The sequence below is a fragment of the Beta vulgaris genome, chromosome 7 (assembly GCF_026745355.1).
Source record: "Beta vulgaris subsp. vulgaris cultivar EL10 chromosome 7, EL10.2, whole genome shotgun sequence".
NCBI classification, from domain to species: domain Eukaryota; kingdom Viridiplantae; phylum Streptophyta; class Magnoliopsida; order Caryophyllales; family Amaranthaceae; genus Beta; species Beta vulgaris.
In genome coordinates this window covers 58,907,188-58,927,135 of record NC_079208.1, presented here as the reverse complement: position 1 = coordinate 58,927,135, position 19,948 = coordinate 58,907,188, and the positions used below count along the sequence as shown (strand labels likewise).

At 34.6% G+C, this 19,948-nt stretch overlaps 2 protein-coding genes and 1 long non-coding RNA gene across 3 annotated transcripts; 2 read left to right on the top strand and 1 right to left on the bottom strand.

The window, feature by feature from the left end:
• The first annotated feature begins 4,873 nt into the window (after positions 1-4,873).
• LOC104900173 (aquaporin TIP1-3) lies at positions 4,874-6,350 on the top strand. Its single transcript, XM_010687534.3, has 3 exons — positions 4,874-5,109; positions 5,329-5,579; positions 5,765-6,350. The coding sequence occupies exons 1-3, from the start codon at positions 4,977-4,979 to the stop codon at positions 6,125-6,127; spliced, it is 747 nt and encodes a 248-aa protein (XP_010685836.1). The 5' UTR covers positions 4,874-4,976; the 3' UTR covers positions 6,128-6,350.
• A 481-nt stretch (positions 6,351-6,831) lies between these two features.
• LOC104900172 (uncharacterized) lies at positions 6,832-11,288 on the bottom strand. Its single transcript, XM_010687533.4, has 9 exons — positions 11,099-11,288; positions 10,900-10,985; positions 10,750-10,797; positions 10,299-10,387; positions 10,137-10,190; positions 7,808-7,875; positions 7,667-7,713; positions 7,432-7,529; positions 6,832-7,084 (listed from the first exon to the last, which is right to left on the bottom strand). The coding sequence occupies exons 1-9, from the start codon at positions 11,155-11,157 to the stop codon at positions 6,980-6,982; spliced, it is 654 nt and encodes a 217-aa protein (XP_010685835.1). The 5' UTR covers positions 11,158-11,288; the 3' UTR covers positions 6,832-6,979.
• Positions 11,289-14,426: 3,138 nt separating this feature from the next.
• LOC125491628 (uncharacterized) lies at positions 14,427-18,412 on the top strand. Its single transcript, XR_007268364.2, has 4 exons — positions 14,427-14,537; positions 14,649-14,714; positions 15,541-17,934; positions 18,033-18,412. It is a non-coding gene; the product is annotated as an uncharacterized LOC125491628 (long non-coding RNA).
• Positions 18,413-19,948: the final 1,536 nt, after the last annotated feature.

Below are 19,948 nucleotides of genomic sequence, written 5' to 3'. Positions count from 1 at the left end.
AGGGGCCAGCATATTACACACATCATATTAAAATCAAGGGGGAAATACGAAATGGAACTTGCTCTTTAGAAGACATACAAATTAAAAGTTAAAACCAACTCGTACATGAGAGTTCACAGTTCAAACAGAATTATTTAACCCCAAATATCACCTATATGACCCAAAGCTTGATAATGCAATTTATCCTGTACAGAAATTAACCCAACGTAGCCCAACTTAGCGGTTACAACTCACAAGTCACAAGTCAATATTAGGGTTGGCAATCAGGTCGGGTTGGGTCAATTTTAGGTTGACCTGATATATATTTCAGCTCAGGTCACTTACCCCTATCCCAAACCCTACCAGATTTTAATTTCAGGAAATCATAACCCAAACTTATCTTATCGATTTCGGGTTCACCCGAAGCAACCCAAAATGACCTGAAATGAAATTCAACTATACACACTAAGTTATGAAAATACGGTTGATGACTTGAAATGATATTTAGGTGATCCAAGAAATGGGCTTGGCTCAATACAAATAAGAATAACAAAAGATAGGTTGTATAAGTTATGAAAGTCTGGATTAGTTACAGGTTGACCCAACCTAAAAATAAACCGACTTCTAAATCGGGTTATTTTCAGGTTCAAAAAGTCAGCTCGAACCTAACCCAATAAATTTTCAGGTCGGATTGGGTCGACTCATTTTTTATTTTCAGGTCGAAAATATCAACCCAAACCCGAAATTTTCAGGTCGGATTATCGGACTGGGTCAACTTTTGCCAACCTTAGTCAATATATAACTAGTAGGGATAGCTTTTTCATAAAACGAGAATTATGATTAGAAACAAAAACTGATCCAAACTAAATGACTCAACTCTCAGATACAATATAAAACAAATTAGCATGATCATACATCTCATCTAACAAAAATCTAGAACTAGTGGGGGGAACAATTTTGTTGATGTATACGACTCTAAACTAAACTTTGATAGCCGCCATTTTTATCTATTGATCTTCATGAGTATGATATATGATTATAAAATCTCATCTGAGTGCAATAGATGATACTCCTTCCCTTTTTTTTAATCTACACACTTTAATTTTCTTTTTAGTTCATTTCTTTTTAATCTACACACTGTTATTTTTTCTATATTTGATAACATATCACATCTACTTTCTCATCTTTTTCCACCCATGTCATTCACTTCTTAATATTTTAACCACTCTTTTATTTGTCTCTCTCATTTTTCAATTTCTCTCTCCACCTTTTCAGTTTCTCTCTCATACTTTTGTATTTCCTCCTTGGTTCTCCCTCAAAGTGAAGTGAATAAATTAAGGCTCTGTTTGGGGAAGCATTTCAGGTGACTTAAATGGTAAGGTGCTACAATTTTAAGTCACCTTATATGATTAGTGATGTTTGGTGGAGGAACTTAAATAAAATTTAAGTCCAAAATTTGACTGAAATTGAGTTGGAGTAAAATATAGCTTCTGAGATAAGGTGCTGAAATTTTATTATTATTATTATTTTCTTTTTATCTTTTTAAGCCTAAAGAAATATTTTCTTTTTATGTTTTTAAGTTTAAAAAGATATTTCAGCTACAGTCATAAATAATATTACCAAACAGGTTATGTAATCAGTTAGCTTAACAGTTTCAGCACCTTAACAGTTTCAGCTGCTACCTTATCAGTTTCAGTCACCTTATCAGTTTCAGCTTCATTTCAGTCAGTTTTGCCAAACATAGCCTAATACTCCCTCCGTTTCATTTTAATCTACACAGTTACACTTTTCACGCATGCCAATGTAAAACTTTGAGGACATATATCTTTAGTTTTGTATTTGTAAAAATTATAAAAAGTACATATTAATAAAATACATACTAATACGAATCTAACAAGATCCCACATGACTATGTTTTTATTCACGTATAAATCACAAACGAGGGTCAAAGTGCAATTTGTGAATAATGTAAAATGTCAAAATGTGTAGATTAATATGAAACGGAGGGAGTATGAAACAGAGGGAGTATATGACTTCTACGGTTCTAACAATTTGAGCATCTCATACTTACATGTCTGATAAGCTTAAATTTACTTGTTTGACAAATCCATTGAAACATTTAAATTAAACAAAATTAGAGATAAGATCAAAAACATTAAAAACTGTATAAAAAACTTGAAATATTATTATATTCTTAATCACCTAGATAAGAATAATTGCACTTGAAAATGACAAATGGTAGGTTCCAATTTCACAAACAAAGCATATGCCATGAGCTTACGAATATGGATATTATCATATATACATTTTGGTCGTTACCAACAACAAGTCCTTATATATCTCATCTGGCAAATATATAACTTCTAATTTTATAATAAGCTACAACTCACTTAAAGTCTTGGTTGATCCAAAACAATGGGTAAAGCTAACATATAGGGAATTATAAAATTTGCCAGGGTAGAATACACATGGCAATGACAGCAAATTATAGCTTGCTTTGAAAGAATTGTGAGATTGAGATATGAATCCCTTATCTATATTTTGGATAAGATGTAAATTACATATTAATGACTACCTGTGTCTTGTATTAATTAGAACTCGCAAAATTGATCAATATCTGATTATTCGATCCAAATATGAATTTTATCCGTAATAACTCTAATCTAACTCTGATAGAGTATAAAATTATTTTTGGGACTTCAACCATCAGCTTAAACTTTTGGTTGAGTTGGTCCTTTGACATGATATCGGAGCCAGCTTGACATAAAGGTCACGAGTTAAAATCTCATCCAACCCTCCTTTCTAAGTGGAATATTTAACCTGAGGTATGAGGCAGACATGTGTTGCATCCACACTGCAAGCTTAATGGGCTCTCACGTGAGGAGGCATGATAGAGTATAAAACTATTCTTGGGACTCCAACCATCAACTTACACTTTTGGTTGAGTTGGTCCTCTGACAGACTCGAGTTATCCTAGCCAAACTCGCTCAAAGACAATAGGACTTATATTGAAGATATTATCAAAAAGTGATTAGTAATGTGGCCTATTATGATCACTTGATAAGTCCCAAATATGGCCTAAACTAACCTATTGTTAAACAAAGTCACTCACCACATAAATATGATATGAACAGATTTGATCATAATGAGGCATTTACCACATCTACTTTATAATTACTCTACTTCCATTGACCTTGAAAATTCTAAATGAGTGATACATACTTCATATTCATGACACGAGATTAGGATCAAAAGCTGGGAAAAAAATCGTTGAATAATTAAAGTGATCAGGATATGACGTTTTCACCAACCAAATACCGATTAACTTAAAACTAAAAGTCCCTTTCAGTTCTAAGATGTACTAATTAATAAACTTTGTCTAATAAATAAGACCCCAGCAAAAACTTAGTATAAAAAAAATGAATTGCGCCATGGACTGGACTAATAAAGTGAGAGACAAGAAATTGTAAATGTGCTTATGGTATTATCGAGGTGAGAAGAAAGGCTGAATGATCCCTAAATTAGATTGAAAGTGGACTGAATTGAACTACGTTGGAAAAGTGAGAGACGAGATTTTTTGAGATTCCATGATCAAATCAAAGTGTTCGCTCCATATTAAACATGAGAATAGAATAAACAACTCTACAAGCTCAAAAGTTACTCCTATTACTAATTAGTTTTAGTATGGTACCTCCTTTAGGTGCATCTCAGTCCTCAAATCCACTAAAAATTTGATTGAACTTAACATAATTATGAATATTATCATCATCTATTATATAGAGCATTTGAACTTGAGATTTACCATTTTGAATGGTAGTAATGACTATGAATTCATATGCAAATTATTTATAGAAAATCTCATTTCAACGCTTGTTGTAATGTAAGTCATACCTAAACATCGAATTTTTCTTTCCGAAATGAAATGGCAATGGATAATAATAATACTCTATAAAGAAAAATATATAGTTTAAGATACACAAACACGTCAACAACACCATAGATATTAAATAACACTTCTTTTACTATCTTATCTATTAATTCATAGTCATTACCGTCATTTATTACCGCTACCAAACAGGCTATATATAAACTTCGCCACAATGTTGACTTTACTTTTCTCCATTCTACTCCTCTCAACCCTAGTTTTATAAGACCTTGCATGCATGCATCACCATCAAACTCAAATTAAGTACCTCATAATCTCCATTAAGCTAAAAAAACTAATGTATTATCACTTTATTCACTTATCAAAATAATTAGAATGACATAAGATTTAATACAACAAAGTGGAGCCAAGCCAACTCACCTAACCACTCCTCTAATCACCCATTACACCCCTAATGTTATAAACTAACCCAAAATGGCCAGTAGATGAAAGACTTAATCAATGATTGATGGACCCCATCACCACTATTTTTGGCCGGTGATTAACAGTAATATCCACCGTTTGATCAAATCTGTGTGCCACGTGGCATAATCAGAATAATCCGGAGGCCCCGACTAATTTTTCAGCCCCAAAAGGGCATTATCACCAAGCCACCCCCCAATGACTTATCAAACCCACATTTTTGTGATTCCCCCACAGGGAATTTAAAAAATACTTCCTCGACCTCGTAATATAGTGTTTGTTTCGCTATCAAAGCATGTTCATGTAGGATCTTGTTAGATTCGCTTCAATGTGTACTTTTATACTATCAACTTTTTATATTTTTTTTATTAATAAAAAATTGAAAATATTGAAGGTCAATGGTATATTTTGGAAACTGTTTGAATAGGAAACACGCACCATATTATGAGACGGATGGAGTATAAAATAGAGATAAAGAAAAGGAAGGAAAAACTAATCAATGTTAGAGCCTCTTCATACCAACTATCCTATATATAATAGAGTCCTACAGCAGACTTATGCACCACAGAGCTAAGAGGAACAAGCTTAGTAACAAGCACCTGCTTTTTTTTTTGGCTTAGTAACAGAGATAAATTGACTAGAATTGAAGATGGCGGTCCCGAGAATCGATATCGGTTCACCAGCCGAGGCTACCCAACCCGCTGCCCTTAAGGCTGCATTGGCTGAGTTCATCTCCATGCTTATTTTTGTTTTTGCTGGAGAAGGTTCCGGCATGGCATTCGGTAAGTTCCACTTATCATCCATGATCACAAACTCATTTTGCATATAATAGATGTCAACTAGCTTAACTGGTAAAGTCTGTAAGACGTTGCGCAACAAAACTTAGGTGTAGCCCATTTCGTTATCTATCGAAAAGAACAGCCTCTTACTGCATTTCTTTTTGTAGTTATAATACTTTGTTTCTAAAGTTACTGATGAATATGGTTTATTTTGATGCACAGGCAAGCTTACAGGTGATGGTCCTGCAAGCCCTGCTGGACTGGTAGCTGCTGCATTGTCTCACGGATTCGCACTGTTTGTGGCCGTCTCAGTGGCTGCTAACGTCTCTGGTGGTCACGTCAACCCTGCCGTCACCCTTGGTGCTTTCCTTGGTGGTAAAATCTCCTTCTTTAGGACTATCCTATACTGGATTGCTCAGTGCCTTGGTGCTGTGGTTGCTTGCCTCCTCCTCAGCTTCTCCACCGGTGGACTGGTAAACATACTATATGATTCCCTAATAATCCTTTAATGCATTTCTAGTGTGGTGAAAAACAAGAACTAAGGCTAGGCTAGTAAGACCCATATCGGGGGTAGAAATATTAATAAACTTAATCTCTTAATTAAGGTCCAAACCTTACAAACTAACCTGAAACTGGTTTTTTTTTTCTCTGTTATCAGCCAACCTCTGCATTTGCTCTATCTTCCGGGGTGACTGTCTGGAATGCCCTTGTCTTTGAGATCGTGATGACCTTTGGGCTCGTCTACACTGTCTATGCCACTGCTGTCGACCCCAAGAGGGGTGACATTGGCATCATTGCCCCCTTGGCCATCGGTCTCATTGTTGGAGCCAACATCTTGGCTGGTGGTGCCTTTGATGGTGCATCCATGAACCCAGCAGTGTCCTTCGGCCCAGCTGTTGTCAGCTGGACATGGAACAACCACTGGGTCTACTGGCTCGGTCCATTCATTGGTGCTTCAATCGCTGCTCTCCTTTACCACTGCGTCTTCATTCAGCCAGACAACTACGAGGAGCTTCCCTAATCTCTCCATAGCTCATTAGGAGAAGAAAATTCCTCTCTTTCATCAGCCTATATGTTTGAAAGGCAGCTGATGCATTGTATATGTTTCTTCTTTTTTTTTCTTAAGATGATCTGAGTGCTTTCTCCATCATGTACTTTTTTTTGTCAACAAATTCTGGCAGTTCAATTGTGAATCCTGGTGATATGATATTCCTTCGCTTCAATGAATCATTTGTTAGCTGTTACTAATCGCGTTCATGGTTTATTCGGAAATTTACACAGAACCAGGTTTTGTTATGTCTAATAGCCAGATTATTAGGCATAATTTTTTTTTTTACTACTAATCACTATGAAGCTCCATAACAAACATTGAGGTAACTCATGATCTATTTCATCCATCATCTGAGAATTTCTGGCTTTTCTAAAACCCGAGTAATTACCAAGATCTTCACAATTATATCAGAAAGTTACTTAGGGGAAAGGGGAGCTAAATTATGTTGTATTTTCAACTAAAGGGTATCACAAAGGAGAATTGGTATCAAATACAGAATATTCCAGCAGCACTAACACATATATGTACAAATCTGTAGGTAAGCATGAGCATCTTCTTTTAAATAATATTGCAATGCACATAAGCACCTTAATTTTGCAATATATTGCTATTCTTAAATCAAGGATGAAATTGACAGAAAGTTAGTTACAGAAACATATGATCAGTCAAATGCATAGATGAGAATATATAACATGACTGTTATAAAAGAAATGCCTTTTAGGTTGAATTCAAAGAATCAAGGTTTAATCATACAGGAGATACATACATAGTAGAATAGCACACAGAAATCCACCGTGAGATAGCAGCGACTGCATTAAATCTTCACTCTTTTTTCTTTTCATGGTGTTTACGCAGCTTAGACCTTCTTTGTTTCAGTAAGTGCAGGTAAAGCTTCAGCCAAAGAAATGGATAGCAAACAAGAACCACCTAAAACAAATGGTTTATCATAGTGTTAAAAATATAGAATGACCTAAAAGATGCTGAAGATATATTGTCCAAAAATTCACTAAAAAAGTAACTTATTGATCATAGGGATGACCTACTAGCAAGGAACCCAGAAAAGGGTAGAAATGATTAAAGTGTAACCAAGCAAATTACTCTTCATTTTAACGACAAATGAGTGGAACTTACAAATTTTCTGTCCTTAAGCTATAACCAAAACAAAGGCATGATATGTTGGTGAAATCATAAGCGGAACTACAGGAGGACTGGAATCTTCTGAACACAGAGAAAATGAAGAGCATCATAGCATATTGAAATATAAGATATTTTACCTGGACAAAAGTAGAATAACTGAAAGGGAGAACACTGAAGAAATCTCTGTAAAGGTCTTTCTCCTTTATATACGTAAGTGCTTGGTACATGAGCCACACTGCAAGATATGGAATCAGTTAAATTTTATAAGCTGCTTTGTCTGTGATTGAGGAATGAAGTATTAACAACATAAAAGCGACTAAAACACCCTATGTTACAAACAAATGATACTAATAGATAAAGGGACTGACTTACTTTCACCAGCAACTCCCACTGGATACAGTGGAATGAAAGCAGTGTATCTGACAAAGACAGTAATAGTTCAAACGAACAAAAAAATCAGCTACTCTGCAAGGATTTTACTAGTAAGAAATATACTAGTGTAGGTGAACAAACCTGACATATGTTGACCAATATGGACAATTTCCAGTACAGCTTAAAGCATAGTTCGAGTACCTAATTATCTGAATATATTCTCACCATTAGATGAGTCCCAAACAAACTGAAGAAGAAAAATTAAAACAATCTGGTGATGAATGAGCATAAGATGGAAATGGAAATTGCAGAAATGTATATAATAGATCATTAAAGGATCCAAAAAGAAAGTTTGTCAACAGCTCTTGAATAAGTCCCAAGAATAAGCATTTCAGACTCCGGATGCTGACGACATACCAACAAATCTAACTTTAGTACAAATTTCAGAAGAAAGTGTGTGAAATATTAATAAGATACAAAAAGGTTTATGGTCCAATGTTAGATGATGTACTGACAAGGTTACTCTTTTGAGCATGCTCCTTCCCGTAAGCATATCACATGCGAATTCTGTTCTATGCTCAACGAGCTTTTATCTTCCTTTTCTGATTACAATTTATATTATGCTGTGATAGGAGTATTACGATTATGTTATATAAATCATTCAAAAGTTCCAACACTAAAGATACTAGTTTCAGGACAAATGAACTTTATGAGAAACAACTACTGCAGCACGTATCCCTCCGAGTTAGTTAAGAAGCCTCACATATGAAAGATATAATGATATAGTCTGAGTTCTGGTATTCTGAAGTGCTAAGGTCTTTCTTCCCAGCCTTGTCTTTTATTGGGACTTCTGTTTAAGGCACTAATAGTGTAATGCATCACAAAAAGACATGTCCCACTTTGAAGAATCTGATTCTGCATCTTTCTAAGGAATATCAAAGGGTCTAATGTTAATACTTCAGCATTGATGCTTAGATGATACTGTAAATTTATTCCGATAGTTATTGTTGCTTCCTTTTAGTCTCTAGCTGAAATTTAAAGAAGCTCATATATTCAATACCCGTAGAATAACTGAGGACATCCCCCATCAGTTCCTTTTCACCTCACACACTCCTCCCACTAGAAAAGCATCGCCGCCATTGTCACAGACCCTAACCTATGTTCAACACGTCAAAGATTCTTGAACTGATGCTACCATTAAAGATTCAGATTTAGTCTAACCATCTACTTTGTCAAGTTCCTTGAACATGATCCCTCTCCATAAGGAATGAAGAATCTGTCGGTCATGTCCTATCTGTAAAGCAGTAAGTACAAATAGAGACGTACCAAAGTCACAGCTACATTGCCACCAGTGCTCTTATGCAAAGGGAGATTAGCCAACTTTTGTACATTGATTTCCATCTCTGGACCGTGGATATTATATGTATTTGGACAACAATAATATGCCATGAGCCTGTACTAAATAAAAGCTTGCAATGATACCCGATTGCAAGCTTCGAATAATTAATTTGAAACTTGGGCGCTGCTATGAATTAACATAGCTTAGACACCATTTAATGGCAGAATTAAAGGAACAAGATGAGTATTTGATTGATAAACTGAAAATGCAGCAATTGTAAATGATATTCAAGCTTTCGAGAGGCTTGATTCTCTCCCAAATAAACGTTTAAAAGCTCACCGATATTCTAATCAATTTTCAACCTTTTAATTCCTTCCTAATGTTCTCATATTTATAGTAGTACTCCTCTAAGGCTCTAACTAACTCACTTATCTTTCTCCTCAAGATACTACTAATTACACTACCTGATATTCCCCTCATGCCCTCCTAGTCTCCTACTAATATTGATTCATAGCATTAACGTGGAAACTCGAAAATTTATCTAAACTTAATAACCTAACCTTACTTTATTAGCCTTGAAGAGAACTCATATATACCAACTGTCCCTGCACTGGATTTATTGACCTATAAATTATTATCCCTAGGCTTAACTTATTTTTAGTTTGGAAATGAACTCAAAAGCCGTAAACCAAATCTATTTGTACTTACTAAACGTGAACTTATTGGCCTTGAATTTAACCAATTCTATATCCTACTGTTTGGTGATCTTAAAACCTAGGAGTCCCCCTAGGTAAGTAGAACTTCAAAGTTCAAATGATCCATGATCCACCAAACAAAATTTGACACTTCCTAGGAAATGCAACTAAATGGAGAGAAAAACCAAGGAAATATTACTTCCTATATTAAAACAAACAAAAACTAGAGTTTGCTCAACCATGGGTAAAGCCGTAAAGATGCCTATTCAACACAAATTTCCAACAACGATAACGAATTTCTAAAAAAGCTCTAGCATTATTTGGCTTTGATATACAAATTGTAGGTTACAATGACGAGAAAAAAAAAATCAAACAAATTCAGCAGTCAATTTTAAGTGCAAGTTTCAGAGAGATGAGGCAAGCCAAAGCAACTCACTTCACTGATGCTCCAGGCAACAAAAGTTATGAATATAGATGGAGACTCTTGTACCTGCATCGATTCGAAAATGGTAATAACTAAGTATTTAGTTAAAATCTCCCTGACTCCCTCATAGAACATCAAATAAGTATAGTACAAAGATCAAAGATAGCTATAAACCTCGGCAATTTTCCCAACAATTACCAACAGATAATGACTTCTTCCTCCCCACTGCATCAAAGGCAACAACACTCCACTAGGGACAATACCTTCATTCCCACAAAATCAAACAATTAAAACAGACAGCTCAAAAAGTCACAATTAACCTCACTCATACATGTCAATGTTGCAAGGGCCTGTTCTCTTCGGCATAAAACAGTTGAACTGAACTTAACTTAACAAAACTGAAACTGAAATGAATAGTGATATGTGAGAGTAAAAGCATTGTCAACCAAACTAAATTGAACTGAAATGAAAATAAGCTGGAGTGAACAGGCCCAAGTAATATACGACTTCCTAAAATAAAAAACTTCAGCAAGTAAATAAAAACGGAGGAAGAATTTCTTTAATATGTACAATAAAAACACAAATTTATGCAGAAAATTTCATTATTGAAATATTAGAAGAATACCTAATGCTCCATGTATAACTTCCAAGAATGCAGCTTTTTGCAATAAACCTTTGCACCCAACAAAAATCAAAATTAATATATGAAGTAAATTCCACCAAAAAAATGTAACATAAATTAAGTGAAAGTACACTAAGAAATTAAACTGCTTACAGATAAGTTTCCCAGAAGAGGTAAAAGCGCCATTGAAGGATTTACTGGTAGAAAAACCTAATAAAATTCTGAAAAAAGCAACTGCCCTGAGAAATGATGAGAGGATGATATTATTAAATTTGATAATAATAATATTATCGTAATTATTATAAATATGAAAACTGTAAGGTTTTAATGAAGGGTTTTATAGAGGAATTACCAACCAATAGTTTGAGCAGAGTTGTACATGAAGAGGTATAAATTGGACAAACGAGGCATATTTATGCTTATGTATTATGAGAATGCTAAATGATCTGCAGAACTTCGAGCTTGGAAAATTTATCTGCCAAAAGTCCTGTTTTGGGGAATTTAAGGAAGTGGACTATGGAGTTTGGACTACATTATCCACTCTATAGTCATGGTCCAACTTACAAGACAGAAGTCAAGTCATCAACATCTGACCCGATCATTGGGTTTGGCCCGAAAGGCCCGACTTTTTTGGGAAAAAAAAATCATGGACAATCTATATTCGGAAATTTAGGTTAAATTTTGATCGGACATGAAGCTTTGACCCAAACAAACCACGTATTTGAAATCTACTCCCTCCGTTTCCTAAAGATCTTCTCATTTACTGTTCCTACAGATACCAAGGAAAATCAAGTTGTGTGGGGCATGGTGTGAGTAAAGTAGGGGAGAGAAAGGGGTTAAGATAAATAAACAAATAAAAAGGGGTTAAACTAGGAGAGAGAAAGGGAGTAAAAATTGAATTAATAATGTAATGGTGGACCATATAATAGTGACATGAGAGGGTAAATAGGAAAATTTGTTTTACCAAATAAGGAATAAAGCAAAAGAGGGAAGATCTTTTGGAAACACCCTTAAACGGAAAGAGGGAAGATCTTTAGGAAACGGAGGGAGTATAAGTTATTATTTAAATACTAGAAACAAGCCGAATGTCTATCTTGTGTGCTTTTTTATACAATGTTTTTTGAACATAGATCTTTTTATGTTCAATTGTAATATTATTTAAAAAATTAGGAAAATGATATACATAGCCCTTAGGGTTACGTATAAGAAACTTAAAATGGAAATAAAAACTTGAATCAAGCATCTATACTAATATATTAAATGGCGTGCATAAACCAGGAACGGTGCCACGTGGCGCTCTCCCTAAGGAATTTTAGTTCGTGTAATCCATGTACAATAAAAAAATTAGAAATTGCATAGTATAGGTTTTGATCCCGTGACCTCAAGTTCATGTACTAAAGTTTTAAGCACTAAACCAAGTTGTATTTGATGAAATTGCCTAATAACTAGTTTATTACCTCAAATGATGTGTAATTTTGTTTTAAATTCTTAAACTGTTTCCATTTTAAGAAATGAATTTAATATCCTTAGCCCTAATGCTACATATAACATTATCCAAAAAAATTAATCCTGAAGCACCTGTTTGACTTATAAATTCTTTTAAGGCTAATAAGTACCTTGGTCTATAATGTAATAACTTTTCCTTTACGGGGCCAACTTTCCCAAAAAAAAAAAATAACAAAAATGAATTATCATGCGATATCCTAATAAAAGGATCACGTTTTTTCTAAAATGGATTATTACTTGTATTCTCATAGAAAGTGATTGAGACATGAACATATTCTCTCTCTATAATAAAACATGTGCTACGTAAATTACTACCCATCTCCTCTTCATGTGATGGAATAAATGTAAATATAAAAAAGACAACATTGTCAATCTCTTCATGTATCGATCCAATATATAACATGGTTTGCCGCAATTCTCATTAGTTTCAATAATACCTCGAGTTCAAACTTAAACTCACCTCAAAGGCTTAACCCTAAATTTGAGTACAATATTCATTGACGAAAGTGAGTCGAGTATGAATTGTACTCGAGTTATAACAATTTTAAATTCTCTTTCAGATAACATGTTTTAGCAAGAAACACAATAAGATAGAATGTTGTTATCACTTGGCTCCATAGTAATTACTAGATTTAGAAAATAGGATTTTGCATAAAAGTTACATATATAATATTCTCATTAATATATTTGAAGTTATTTGTTATTCTTCAAAATATAAATGATCATCTCACAAGCTTACAAATCAAACATAAATGAGTTTGAGTTTGGTGTTAAATGTATTCAAAAAAGAAGAATCAAAGCTTAAATTCAGCTTACAAGCCTTAAAAATCATACCTTAATAGAGTTTTGATTGAATCGATTTTGAATTATTAATTTATTTATTTTATTACGGAAGAAAAAGTATAACTCCTAACGTAAGAGTTATCTAACTTATCCTTGCGAATAATTAATAACAAATCAATATCAAACACTTCGAAACAACAAGTGAACGACAACACAAGTGCAATTTCTGTTAGCGCATAGGTTTGTGAGCCACCTCAAAAAACCGCAGATTTATATCCACATCATATGACAATATGAATCTCTCCCAACACCTTTCACATTGCCTTCATGAAATTGATTACGCAAAGATTGTCGTATTCAATTAGACCTAGGCAGGGGTCGAGCGGGGCTTGTTCACGAGCTCGCCCCGCGGGCTTGGGCAATGGTAGGTCGGGTCAAGCATTTCCAAAATTTGTCCACGTCCCGACTCGGGCTTGGAGGTTGGGCTCGCATAGAGACAATCATGGGTCTTTGGGCCGAGCCAAAAAATAGACTTAAAAGTCATTTTTGGCTTGTCAAAAGAAAAAAAAAACGGGTTGGGCAGGGTCCGATTGCGGGCAAAAAAAACCTGCCCAAAAATCGGGTCGATTGAGTTGATCATTTTTAGGCTCGCACCTCTAGTGGTTCTGACTCGTTTTTTTTTTTTTTTTTTTTACATTCTTAGCAATTTTAGACTAAAAAGAGAGAAGGGGAGTTCGACCCGCGGGTCATATAAGATGGAATAAAATTTCTTGACCGTGGTAGGCCTACGACCCACGTAACGGACAAAGTGTCAAGTGGGCTCCAATCGGGCCATGCCAAAACCATACCGGTTTGGACTGGCTTGCGTGCCGACCTGACCCATGTCCATCGCTACATTCAATAATCAAATTGGAAACCCCTAAACCCGACAGGCAGGCCCAAAACACACCGATCTGGCTGACTCGCATGTCGGCCCGACCCATGCCTACCTCTACATTCAATAATCAAATTGGAGACTCTAAACCTGATCACCAATTAAATTGATTAAGTAGTGAATTTAAATTGTTTATGAACGGTTCCATTTGAGTCCAATAGTCCATGCATATTGCATCCCTGCTTTCAACAAGTTATCGATGTTTGTCGACTGAAATTTTTGGTTTTGCTGCATAAGTAGTTCAATTTTTTTTTTTACTTTGGTATAATACCCAATAGATGGAAAATGATATATGCATGTAGCCCTTAGGGCTATGTATAAGGTGCTTAAAATAAAAATAAAATATTGAATCAAGCATTTATTACCTCAGTTTATGTGAAAATGTGTCTTGAATTCTTAAACTGTTTCCATTTAAAGAAATGTATTTAATACTTTTATGTAGCCCTAGTACCCTAAATAGATAAACTAGTCCAAATTCAACTGAATTTTCTTAGCGGGAGTTAACATTTTTACTGTGATGTCATTGAGTCGATCAAACCCTAGATTTCTTCGCGCCAATTCTCTAATGGTTTGTTCGCTTCAAAACTCGTTCTCTACTTATCTATCTCTCTCTCCTCTTTCATAATTCTTCTGTAACCTGTAATTGTTTACAATTTCTTCCTTATCGTTTGATTATCAGGTTTATTTTAATATCAACTTGCTTCAATGGCCTCCAGAGTAGTTACCTTCTGCTCGTTTAGTGGAGGTAGTTTCAATTCTATGATGATCGATTTACTTTTTCAATTTTCAATTAATTCGTAGTTGATCTTTACCTGATTTATCATTTGTACAAAATTGATGTTCATGCAATGATGCGCCACTTTTTTCTTTCCGAAATCTTGAATCTTCCTTTTTGATTGAATTTCTGTGTTTTCTTAATGATAATTCAATTAGAATTTATGCGGAAAAGTAGGAATTTCATTAGTTGCAATTTCAACAGTGAATTATTAGACAAAATGTAAGATTGAAGTGACAGCTGCTTAAGAATAGGACAATTGGAAAATTCAGTGTTTTACTGATAGCAGAACTTATTCTTGGAATTATGCTTAGAAACAACTAGTAGTAATTATAGTAGGGATCTTTGGAGAACGAATTGATTTATAGTTGGAAAAGAATCGGCTCAAAGACGTAAAATCACATAATTCATCGTCATTTGTCGCTGTTAAAACTTAAATGTAGTAATCTGTGTTTGTGGTCCAGAATTTATCATCATTGTTATCTTTTTGATATCAGGCATGACTTTGGTCCTTTCACTTTGTGAATTTGATGGAGATAGGAAGTAAAGAATAGAGTATAATCACTTAAGTTCCTTCATTTTTTGTTTTTTTTCTTTTTAGGTGGAGAAGATTATCTTTGCTTCTTTAAAGTGAAAATTTGCTTTACAAACCTATCTTTTTGCCTACATTTTCCAGCTCAAATGAGGCATTGAAGCTTTAAGTGTGCTATTCCTATTCAGATTCCTGTGCTAATATTCTCACTACAGTTGACTAACCAAAGTGGAATATGTATTTAATTATGTTTTGTGTTATTAGGGCGTTCGTTGATATGGTTTTGATGTACTTGGCTTCGATTTCAGTTTCTTTTTGCTTGACTTGTACCGCCAGTAAGAGATTAATGTCGAGGCAATAGGTTGATCTAGAATAATTATACTCTTATGTAAAAGGAGATCACTTTGATTTCAATTGTTTATTTTCATTTTAGTTGGTATTAGGTGGAGAAAGAATAAAGTGAAGATCATAGATTAAACAAGAGGCTACTTGTTATGCAATAATATAATATGGTGAATCTATATGTAACATTGAGTAAGGAGGAAGTATTTAACTTTACACTATATTTGCACTATGGGAAATAAGAAGTTTTTTAAATGGACATATTACTATTTGTAAATTAGCCTCTTCTATATAGAAGTTTTAATGATCGTACCGACAATTTTTTTCCGTCTAAAAGCTAGCTATATGAACAACTGTTCATAGAGTGGTACCTGGGTCTTTGAAGGAGTATTACCTTAAAGGCTTGTCTTTTTGTCTCAACTTTTGATGAAACACCAATTTGTTCAGACTTGATTATCTGGACTTAGGTAATAAATTGAGCTTGGTGGGGGTAATATATTAACGCTTCAACCGCCAAGATTTGCTTCCTTTTGTATATTGCTGCTACTTTACCATTTTCACCAGTATCTAATAATCTAGTCAGTGATCACTTATCAGTTTTTCTGTTTGAGACCTTCTGTTTTATCTTAACCAAAACATCTAGCTCTTGACAGTGGTTTTGTATTTGTGGTCATGTATATCTTGTTTAAAGGATTGACAACACTGTGAAATTGTTCAATAAACCAACCAACTTGGTAGTTGGAACCTGATAGACCCTACAGGAGCAGGGTTAGGGATTAATCGATAGAGCCGATTTAACTCCCTTCTGTTGATGCCTGTTTCCTCTTCCATAACTCTAAGAATGAATTAAGTGTAATGTACCGAAGAAGCACATCCCTGTAACATATTCTATTCTGATCATGTATCAGGCGTTCAGACTAATAGTCTACTTTAAGTGAGACAGCATGAAACATTCATTATTCAATAGTATTTTCTCCTTGGCCATGAAGTCTGTATCAACTATCATGTATAAACAATCCGCTTCAGACCATGTCTGTCCTCTTAATCATGTTTTAAAAAGTTTAAAGTTTCTTTTACTTCTTTAATTAATCCAATGCTTACCAACTGGTTAACTCTCATTCGATCTGTAAAATTCTAGATTAAAAAACTTAACACCCATGCATCATGGCACGGTTATAGTTTTTTAAGTGAAAATCGAGTCAAGTTGAGAAAAAGAAAAAGTGAATTCAAGGTGAAGGAAAGAGAGAGTCAAGCTGAAGGCAGGTCTAGTACTTTCATAGGCTTTGGATGTGTGTGGAGGCTATAGGGTGTCTCTGTTTCTTCCGTAACTAACATTCAGTTATAGAATTTGATCCATCATCTCCTTTTTTTTCCCCTCCATTTTCTCTTATACCCAACCCTAACTGTAATAGAGGCACCGGTAAATTTGGAACATATTGAACACATATCATGCACACATATGGGAAAACGAAATAGAATTTAGTGGGATGATGATAGCAGAATATATTGATAATATATCTCATTCAAATTAAACATAAGTAATATGTTTATGATACATTACATCGAAGAACATAAAACTTATTGGAACTCGTACAAATAACCATGAACTAGAAAGTAAAAATAGGCACTACCTAGAGGCTAGGTGTATAATCATGCATGAATGTTACAATGCTCACTGGACTATGAGTGGTGAAAGAAAGCTAAGTTTTCTATTTTGGAGCCTTACTATACAGGTCAGAGTTTGCTTGACATGATATTACCGGTTTTGACATAGATAACATGATTAACTCTAAATTAACCAGTTAGAGACATATTCTCATGTTGGTAAGAAGTAACAAACTGATCACTAGGGGAGAAAAACATCTTACTTTCATCTCCCTCCATTCTCCATAGCGTGTCTGGGCAATATTCCCATAGAGGAGAAGCCATTGGAGGTCTGTCACTGTAGCCACTGAAAACTGGTTTTATTGGTTCTTCTGAAGTGATATCTTTCCATATATCATCCATTGAATAATATTCTTCCTCCTCGCTCTCATCTTTCTGATACTTCTTTCCTTGCAGAGCAGAGATATCAGGAACTGTGCTGTCAAAGCTTTCTGTCGTCTCAGTAGCGATTTTTGAATTCACTGCTCGGATGTTTGATGAAGAGAAGGAATTTGATGTTGTTGATGTTGATGATGATGATGATGGGGATGTTTCTTGCTTCTTCTCTTGTGCTTTCTTCCTCATATGTGTTCTCCAATAGTTCTTTATTTCATTATCAGTTCTCCCGGGTAGTCTCCGAGCAATTCGTGACCATCTGCATGTGATCAGAAGGTAAACTTAATGGATGATAAGCGTATGCTTGATTTCAGAGGTTTATATAACTAGTTCTGTAAGTATTTAGAGACTTTAACTGCAATAATTTACTGTAGGATATTGAAGTACATACCTATTTCCCCACTGAGAATGAAGTTCAAGGACGAGTTTCTCTTCATGAGGAGTCATCTTTCCTCTTTTGAGCCCAGGATGCAGGTAATTAACCCATCGTAATCGGCAGCTCTTACCTGTTCTTTTTAAACCTACAAGAAAACTGTGGTTAAAATGGATGCTCCTTGTAAAAGGTCCCCATTCTTCATATAAGCATACCTATCATTTTTCTCCCGCCACCTTCAAACCTGAAACTTTAGCTATGAAATCCCATCGCCGGTCCCCAAATAATCCCACAAAGCAGACCAGTTGAAGGTCTTCTTGCTCTGTCCATGGACCCTTCCGGATTTCTTCTTGAACCATTCTGACCTTTTAGTTCCTTTAGCTCCAACTTCTTCTATCAATGAATTCTACCTAGTTATGGTCTTATGGAAATATGGGTTGTCTGCTGCATACTACTATTATTTATATTAAAAAAATTGCATTTTTTTAAACCTATGAGATAATCTTTATATTATTAGAAAATGGTGAATTTGATCATCACCTTACATGTGTTCCCCACACTTTTGTCTTTTGATAGCCATCTTATGTACGTGATGTAAGCCACTAATATAAATTAATATCTTGAAGAATTGATATGACACTGGTAATATAATCGTCTTTTCTTCTCATTATATTAAGCCACAGTGTTATTACTTATTTGTGAACCAATATTAGTTAGGCACACTTTTTGTGTATAGTATGACAGTATTAACTATTAAGTGTTGCCTCTGTAGTCTGTTTAACCTTCTCTGCTTCCTTTCAATTTTTCATTCCTTGTTTTCTTGCTTTCATTTTTTCTATTTTAGGTTTTAAGTTTATGTTCGTTTTAAAAGTAGAAATAAATTGACAGTTATTGTCTTACTTATTTGGGCACAGAATGGTTACTCTGATTACATTTAGATCAACAGAAAATAGAAATTTGAGTAAAATTCCTAGCAAAGGAACTCTATGTTTGTGTCTGTCAATTTGTTTAAGATGTTTACTTTTTTAATTGAAGTTGGTAGATCAGCGCCCTACCCATCCAAATTGTGATCTGCTGGTGGCATGCCTTGACTTTGGTGGAGGCCACCAACATAAAGCTAGGGCCAAAGGGAAAAAAAGATAAAGACAAACCTTAAAAGAAAGCAATGAGGCAGCTCTTTCTGTGATAATTTGTCTTATCAGAAGACTTTTCTCTTCGTACAGGAGAAGATAAATCCCAATCTATTTTGATAAAATTCTCTATATGCAGTTGCAAACAAGCAGCTTTAAATTGTCAACATGGTAGTGGCAAACTATGGAATCCTGTAATCCAATGCGTATCGCCGGCTACGGCTCACATACACAATGATGGTCACTTAGAAGCCCATATGAATTTCCATTCTAAAACCAATTTGCAACAGTTTTTATAACCTCTTTGTCAATGTAGGTCAACTCATTTGTATTTACATGGGATCATGATTCATAATACTCCCCCTCACATGTAAGTTGCCATAATCTTGACCTAGATTTTTTTAAGCCAACTTGAGCTATTGCTAGTTTGCTACCAATACCAAGCTAAGGTATTAGGTTTGTGGAAAAATATTTCTTGATCATGAATTAGTTACAGATCTTGAGAAACAAGAAAAGAAATCTATGCACAATGGGAATACATGTTAGACTAGGAAGCAAAGATATACTTTCTCCGTTCTTTATTAATTGCAACATTTGAGTTTTCACGTTTGCCAATACACAGTTTAACCATTGATATCTTTATTTACCTTTTAGTAAAATTATAAAAAGTTGATATGCTGAAAGTATATATTGAGACGAATCTAACAAGACCGCACATGACTATATTTTTTCGTATGTAAAAATCACAATCGATGATGATACAGTTGTGTGTGAATAGTTTAAAAAT

Bases quoted from the DNA above. Each gene is read 5' to 3' on its own strand.
- LOC104900173 (XM_010687534.3), top strand. From the start codon at position 4,977: ATGGCGGTCCCGAGAATCGATATCGGTTCACCAGCCGAGGCTACCCAA. The intron at 5,110-5,328 runs GTAAGTTCCACT...TTTGATGCACAG, and splicing joins AGGTTCCGGCATGGCATTCG to GCAAGCTTACAGGTGATGGT. The intron at 5,580-5,764 runs GTAAACATACTA...CTCTGTTATCAG, and splicing joins GCTTCTCCACCGGTGGACTG to CCAACCTCTGCATTTGCTCT.
- LOC104900172 (XM_010687533.4), bottom strand. From the start codon at position 11,157: ATGCCTCGTTTGTCCAATTTATACCTCTTCATGTACAACTCTGCTCAA. The intron at 10,986-11,098 runs GTAATTCCTCTA...ATCATTTCTCAG, and splicing joins TCTGCTCAAACTATTGGTTG to GGCAGTTGCTTTTTTCAGAA. The intron at 10,191-10,298 runs GTTTATAGCTAT...GAATCGATGCAG, and splicing joins TTGTTGGGAAAATTGCCGAG to GTACAAGAGTCTCCATCTAT.